The 8,085-nt window shown below is 35.0% G+C and overlaps 1 protein-coding gene across 1 annotated transcript in view; it reads right to left on the bottom strand.

Moving 5' to 3' along the window:
- ELTD1 (EGF, latrophilin and seven transmembrane domain containing 1) overlaps window positions 1-7,527 on the bottom strand; it is a gene marked incomplete at its 5' end in the record, with an annotated part of 28,586 nt that extends 21,059 nt beyond the window's left edge. Inside the window, 6 exons of the mRNA XM_009084354.1 lie at window positions 968-1,161; window positions 2,269-2,385; window positions 4,632-4,815; window positions 4,908-5,081; window positions 6,781-6,851; window positions 7,372-7,527. Coding sequence (XP_009082602.1) covers window positions 968-1,161; window positions 2,269-2,385; window positions 4,632-4,815; window positions 4,908-5,081; window positions 6,781-6,851; window positions 7,372-7,527 — 896 coding nt within the window. The remainder of the gene's footprint in view (window positions 1-967; window positions 1,162-2,268; window positions 2,386-4,631; window positions 4,816-4,907; window positions 5,082-6,780; window positions 6,852-7,371) is intronic.
- Between the last annotated feature and the right edge of the window lie 558 nt (window positions 7,528-8,085).

The raw sequence follows: 8,085 nt of genomic DNA, 5'->3' as shown, positions 1-8,085 counted from the left end.
GCTGAACACGGACTAGGCTCCAAGGTTACAGCCACATTGCTTGTCCTACTCATAGTCCATTCCAAATGAGCAGTTCAAAAACTGAGACTTATTCTGTGCATTTTACAGAGTAATCTGGGATAAAGCCAGGGTCATATCACACCTGCTATATCACCTGCTATGCAACAGTGATGAGTAAGACCATTAGTATTATTTAGTACAGTTATTGCTTACTAAATCTGGTCAAAGATACGGTCCCCATTGTACTATAGGCTTTTTAAATACATGCAAACTTATATAAAGGTGATTTCTAACTCAGAAGGCAAGTAACAAATTTAAAAGCCACAAAACCAAGGTTAGCACCTTGTCCCACTGCTCACCTCCCTACACTTGCATTCTTGTTATGTTTCTGATAATTCTTTTTGCCATGTGGGGTGATTCTTCACACATGAGTGAAGTCAGCAAAAATCTATGTTTGCTGGAAGTAAACCTCTCAGTTTTAAAGACGTGTTCAGATTTCAGAAACATAACAAAGTTGCAAAACTATAGGTTCTACTATCACCCCATAGCTCCAGGTTAAATTTTTTTGTTCATTTGGAAACATTTCTTAACTTTTTTTGTTATACATACTTAACCCTCTAATAAACTTTCAGAAAAAACCCTCCACTTAAATACAGAACAGTCAAGAACCTGCAATATTCTCTAGTTTAGGCATCTACATTTTATCCATATTACAACACAGTAAAGATGGCATTGTTGCCCTTGCTTTAGTCCCATAGCAATTTTCCACTGTATCATATTTAGTATGTTGCACTTAGGATGTCACATTTGAGATTAATCTTATTAGAGTAATAAATGGCAAACTCACATCAGCAAACAACAGAATTACATCTCAGTTTATCAGACACTGCAGGTATGTTTACATCACATTAAATGATTAGCTAATGTTTTGTTTTATTTGAAGCTGATAATAAAAAAAACCCCTTACCTTGGCATACTTTAAGGTAAATGTTATTTTCTCGAGCTCATAAAGTGTAGGTGGATTTGAGCTAATTGCAACAGCTATAACTGATGAGCTTACTGTCTGTGTCTGTTCTGAAGGATCTTTTGAGGAGAGGTTTTTAGGCGACGAAAGCAAAGAACCAATATTGCTATACCGCAGAAAGACAACTGCAACAGTGCCTATCAATCAAACAGACCGTGTTTAGTAGTTTGTGGGTTTTTTATAGAAGCACAAAATTGAAGACATTAAGGAAACAATAAACAATAGACATTATTGCTGCTATTGCACAAAATATGCAAACCAGATGGAATCTTTGTGGAATACTTATAAAAATGTTTTAGAGACAATGAAATATAGCTTTATTTAAAGCAATGTAACTGGCATTAGAAATAAAAATGTGTGTTTACACTGGAAATACTAATTAGATATATATTTTTTTTCTAGAGTGATATGTGTTTGCTGCTGTTCTGCAACTGGTTACACATGTGGTGTCAAGTCTTATAAATTAAAATGGCTGAGACCTGGGTAAATACTAGACCTCTCTGAAGTACCTGGCTTGCTTTGACTTTCATTACAGTGGATCCAGGATTGAAGACAAATAAGGAAAAAGAAAACAAAAACTATTTTGGGATGCAGTGCTGATTTAAAAAAAATGCAGTGACTTGCTCCCTGGTACCAAACTGAGCCACATTTTTAGATACTGATAGGTGGTGAGATACAAATTAGATGGAAGATTGCAATGAAAAAAAATCTTTCCTATGTTTATTAATGTATGTGGTTTAATTCCAGAGCTGTTTAAACACATTTATTTATTTTTAGTGATGACGGTAGTTGTAAGCCCTTTCTGTAGCCCTCTGAGGTCCAAACCAGATCTAGGTCCTACTGGTTTTGGTGCTGAAGATTACATGTTCTTTCCCCAGTGAGCTACTCTAAATAGAAAAGATGCATAAATTTTTATAGGAAAAGTAGCACAAAGAGTTGAAGGGGCCAGTCCAAATTCATATAGCAGATCTGTGGCTGGGAAAAGGATAAAGCTCAGGTTTCTGGTACCAGTATCCAGTGTGAAAACTCACTGCATACTCACTGTGCCACTGGAAAGGTTAGAAATGTCAGTCTGGAGACAATAAAGGGGTAGGAGAAATAGTGATGAAAACACATTGTCTCCTCTGTAGATAGCACTGCTGGAACTCAGTCTTGGTAAACTGCACATTTGGTAGTTTGCTCGTGAGTGCAAGCATATCCAAGGTGTTTATTAACCCACCTACTCTCTAACCTTTGTTTCTTACCATTAGGATGAGGTTCCTTTCTCTTCTTTGGAGAGATTTTTATGTAATCTCCCTCTGTGTATACATGAGGGTGAATGTGTTTCATGTGGTGTGAATCAAAAGCAAAAACCTTGAGTGCTGTAAAAGAAGAAAAATACTGTACAAATCACGGCTCCATTATGGTCTACCATAATTTACAGTTGGGTTAATAAATGTGCTATTGGATTGCATAATTACTGTGAATTTGAAGAATATATAATTGTGCAAAATATTTCAAGAAAAATGCCATTATTTGCATGTTTGCTTAAACCTCTATGTTTTGTTATTTTCATGCATACATTTTGCTCTCATACTTTTTACTCTTTCCATGAAAAATATAGTCTCTTATTTACCTTGCATTAAATTAGGTACTGGAAAAAAACAATGTAGGTTACTTTAGGAAGAGCTATTGCTTTATTAAAAATGCATTTCTGAAAGGGGCTACAAATCACAATTATAAAAAGCAAAGCATAAAATTCTCTACTGAATAGTAACATTTGATAAAAGCCAAGTTTTGAAAAGTATATATTTTATAGTTATCTATCCGAGCTACCAAATGCACATTGCACCATGAACTAATGATGTGTCTTGTCAAAAAAGCAAACAAACAAGCATCACCCCTCAGGACAAAAACTACATTAGAGGACATTGAGCTCTTTACTTGCTTCATTACAGTACTGAATTTCAGTCACTCAGGATGGGAACTAAAAAATGATAAATTAATCAGGCCTTTTTTTTTAAAAAACAAAACAAAACAACAACAAACAAGTCTAAAACTTGACTGATGTAGGAATATCACTAAGCTAGACCATCTGCATTGCTTATAGCATAGCACACAAAAATAATATGAGCTATTCAATAGACCAGCTGTCAGAAAATGTTTGTCAGGGCATAAGAAATAGTATTCTTTGGCTGGAGTTTTGAAAAGCTCATCATTCAAGAACTTGTACCATAAAAAGCAGTAGAGAGAGAGCAGTAATGTTGTAGGTTTTGTCCCAAAACAGTTGTGTGGGGCACATATGATACCTGTGGAAAATTTATTCATGCTGAAAAAGAATAACAAAAAAGTTTAGTGTTTGGGTCCAATTTGGAAGTGAGATCATAAAGTCTATCATTTTAGAACAAAAACAAGCAAAAAACCTATCAACCTTTCAACATGAAAATTTCTCCATGTTCACTTTATCAGCTCTTTCTGTCACCTTGGTGACTGATATCTACACTGCCACTGCAGCCTGCACCCAAATCCTCTCTTCCAACCTACATAGCCTCAGCTCTGTGGCCATGAGAGCCTCTGCTTTCAATCTGGGGTGTGGGGTGTGGGGATGTTGGTGTCACAGAGGCTTTACAGCCTGCACATGGCACTGCTCTGGATATGCTGCAGACCCAGAGATGCTCTGCACTAATGTAAGTCTGATTCTACAGAATCTCTGCCATGGAACAAATCCCTTCCTATTTTTTCATCACTGTAATTTACTTTCAGAAAAGTAAAGGAAGAACAGGTGGTTTGACCTGCCTTGGGAACACAGGATAAATCTTTCTCATCAAGTCAACTTATAAAATAGCAAGCCAGTAAGAGGCACTGAAGGACTGTACTAAATCTAAAATAAGAAATCAGGTCACATACAGTTTGGGAACATTCAGAAAAATAAAGATGAAAGAGTGGCCATTGCCAAAGGAATCAGCAATGCTTTATTAGGATTTTCAAAAGCAGCTGGTGTTAGCCTCACTCTGCTCCCAGTGAAGGAATGGTAAAACTAGTATTACCACTGGGAAATCAGCAGGTGTTGGTGGGAAGACACCAGCACACAGGGAGAAGGTAGGAGAGTACAATGGTGCAGTTGAGACTAACCAGTTCTATTCTCTCTTAAAATGAGATATTTCTATTAGGATAAAGCTACTCAAGATCAGAGTCGCTAAGTACAATTCTTATTCCAAGTTAATTTATAATACCTTTGCTGAACCAAAAAGAGTGAAAAAAATATGTAAGAGCAAGTCCAAATTTCATTCCACTGGTGGGTTTTATGCATGTAAGATGCATAGGACAATTTTGTGCTTAAAAATGAATTCAGATTCACTGTGATTGTGGCTATAATGAGAGGCTGAAATGATCTGAAAGGACAACTTCCCACAGACTCAATTTTTTTTCCTGGGCTCTGGGCTCAAATGTTGAATCTTTGAAAATTATGATGCCTACACTGAAAGTCAGGTGTTATTTATGAAAATCATACAAATTAACACCTGTGTCTTTCACATAACACCATTTCTAATCTTCATAATTGTGCTGAAAAACTCATCAGTGTAATCCACATCTAAAGTATACCTTAGATTAATTTTCTTTATCTTACCTATGTCACTTGCATTAGCATCTAGCTGTGTTGTCTTTTTGAAGTTCTGTGACATGAGAAGCGTCGCCTGTTCTGCAGTGTGCAGCAGTGTAGTCAGGCTCCGCCTTTGGTTATCCACAGGAAGAGCTTCCCAGACTGCAATTTTGTCTTTTTTTAAAAAATTGTTCACAGTGTTGACCAAAACCTGTAGAAAAAAGTATATATTTAAGCAGAAGAGTCATATGCAATCTTTAAAATAATGGTAAACCTCACAAGTTCAAGGCTCAATCCACTCACGTTAATGGTGATATTGTGAAGTGTTTCATTCTGAGACACAGACTCATGCATGGTATTCCACGAGGAATAAGATAGTGCTTCAACATATGAAATCACATCTACAGGTAAAAGTGGTCCCAAAGTATTTTTATTAATTTCTTGTAGCATCTCCAGAGGTGTTTTAAAATGACTTATCTGAAAAATACCAGAACTTGCATATTAATGAAACAAGTAAAGTCACATTTCTGCAAAGTGAAAATAAACCCAATGCAAATGACTGATTTCTCTGAATTAAGGTACTGGCTTTTAAGACAGTTGTGCATAAAAAAATAACACTATTTAAAGCAACAGGTTAACCTATAAAATCTTGGTGTTACACATGTCTAGTATAACCCTAAGCAAACATGATTAAAAAAACCCTCATGTGCTATCATTACACCTTTTTTTCCCCTGCTACTACTGCTCAGTTTTATTTATCCTGATGATCGAAAGTGAAGTAGTAAATGTTCTGCGAAAATAATTAAATATCAGTAATATGATTATTCCATTGACTTTTCTATTAATTTGTAACTGAAGAGGTGGGAGCAGATGGGCAGTATTTGTACATTATTTTTTTTCAAATGCAAATTATAAAGAATACAGTTGAGTGAACTGTACTGCCTATTTTGCATTCACTGCTTCAGCTTATGAACTGCTAAATGCACCTTCATAAAACAACTAGCTTAAAAGTACACATGAGAGGGTGTGAGATGAAGATTAAGCTTGCAAATTTCAGTCTCATGGCTGAATAAGAAAAGAATTCTTTCTTCACAATATGGAAATCTAGTAAAAAACCCTTCCAAAACCTAACACCTGATTTTGTAAGATCTGTAGTCTCTGCTGCTGAATGGCTTTTATGGGGCTTGCTTTGTCTTTGACTACAATGAAATAGAACTAGAACACAGGCTAAATTCTGACAGTTATTTACATGAAGTTAAAGCATTTTGACTTATTACTTGATTTAAGTTTAGTTTGACTATGTATTTAAAACAATCTCGCTCTAAGATCCTGCTGTGGCATTTACCATGTCTTTGCACCTAAGTGTGATAAGCATGTATTATATTTGATATAATCTACTGCATTGCAGGTAAACATAGAAAACATGTTAATACAATGCATATACAACACTAGGTTAATAAAAGTCTTAAAACCTATATCTTTCCATATCCCGTAACTTCAGCAAACTGCTTAATAGCAAATGCAAATGTATAGAATTGGTTTTTATTTTTTTATGTTTATGCTTCATTTGTCCTTTAAAATTGCACAATATTAGCTGCAGAATAATGACCGGTTCATTCATTAATATATTTTTTAACTTGCTTCAGGAATCTGTTTCTGGTGAAAAAAAAGATTTGAGTCTGGAGTCATTGGTTCTATAAATCCTGTACCACTTTACATACTATGCTTTGAGGAGTAAATCCACCAGCATACCAGGATGTTATAGTTCCATTTTCTATTTAGTCACTTGTTGACATTACTTTTGTAAGCTATCTTGCTGCCTTTCACTCTGAACAAGCAAATAATTGCACATCAGTAAATGCAGCAGTGTGTAACTTCAAAAATTACAGAAACAGCTGAGTGATTACCACACTTCTGAATTTTTCATGCATCATGACTCCCTTTGCTGGAAACAGAACACACAGATTCCCAGCAAGTTATTATTGTGATTCGAACATACAACCCAGCTCAAATAATCTGAAATTATTAAAAAGACTTCTGTAAACATGCTTATGTTCAATTGTATGCTTCAAGCATTTGTTAAAAGCTGTTTAAGAACTATTATAATTGAAATAGCAGTTTCAAACAGAAGCAATTAAAGGATTTGGAAATTAATCTATAAACCAATGCTACTTACCCTGGCTAAAGTTCTATTAATATGTTCCATTATACAGTCTTTGAATAACTCACACTTGGCCTTCGGATTTTCTGTAGAAATTAAAAAGAGACTAATTATACATTGTGTTTCAATCAATATTCCATATATACTAACGGTAAAAGCTCTTCTCTAGGTCATTCCCCAAACCACCAGCATTCTGAATTTATGCACATAAGGTATGGCACTTGATTCTCAAATTTCAATCACAAAGACTTTATCTTGGCCAAACTTACAGCTCTGGGTTGGACTCTAAGCTATTGTTTTACTCGGTTAGAAAGTTTGGCCCCTTAGTATTTCCACAGGTGCAGTTAAGAGACTGCTCAAATTTACAGAGAGGAGTACAGATCTGACAAGTATGAGGAGGTAACCATTATTTCATATGTATTTCATCACACTGTTTAGCAAAAATACATTTACAAAATTATTCTATTCTCAAGAATTCTAGATGCCACCGCTTTGCCTCTTTTACATGTCTTGCTGATTAATCTAACTGAAGATAAATAGGCACTGGTGGGTTTCTCAGAAGATGTAGCTCTGTAATAACACATAAACCTTTATAATATCATGTACCTTGGCAGGAAGTGCCATCATTTGGCTTAAACTGCAATTTTCCTGTGGATGGTTGATAACCTTCCTTACAGGAGCAGTTAAACCCTCCATCCACGTTTTCACATTTTGCATGATCTCCACAGGCAACAGTTCCTTCATTGCTGCACTCATCTACATCTGCAAATATCGTGAGAAATTGAATTTTTTATTAAGTATTTACAGACTAACACCTTGCTGCTTTGTAGATAATAACCCCGCACACTGCAAGTAGTTTCATAATAAAATTTCATGTAATAAAAAAAAAAAGAAAAACTAAAAAGGCAGTCTTAATGGTAAAAAACCTGCCAATTATAATAGTTAAAGATTAGAAGGATAAATCTTAATTGATCATATTTTTATACCACCACTTTTATTGCTATATAATACTGCATTGCTCATGCTTTAAAACCATATTAATTCTATCATAGCAAAATGGTTGGCATGATGCAAATCATCTGAAATCCATTTTTTTAGAGATTAGACTAAATAGATTTTCTCAGCTTTATGATTCGGCTAGAAAAGAGAAAAAAACCTGCAGACTTTTAAGTTGCAGCTTTAAAAGATGCTACAAAAGATCACTCTGTCCACCTTATTAATCTAAGAATTAAAGTCTGTGCCCTTTAAAGTGCTTGGCATAGCTATTTTATTATTATTTTAATTCATGTTTAAATTACATTTGCCTAAAATGTCTTTTGT

Source organism: Acanthisitta chloris, unplaced genomic scaffold (assembly GCF_000695815.1).
Source record: "Acanthisitta chloris isolate BGI_N310 unplaced genomic scaffold, ASM69581v1 scaffold5421, whole genome shotgun sequence".
Lineage (NCBI taxonomy): Eukaryota > Metazoa > Chordata > Aves > Passeriformes > Acanthisittidae > Acanthisitta > Acanthisitta chloris.
This window is presented reverse-complemented; position numbering and strand designations above follow the sequence as displayed.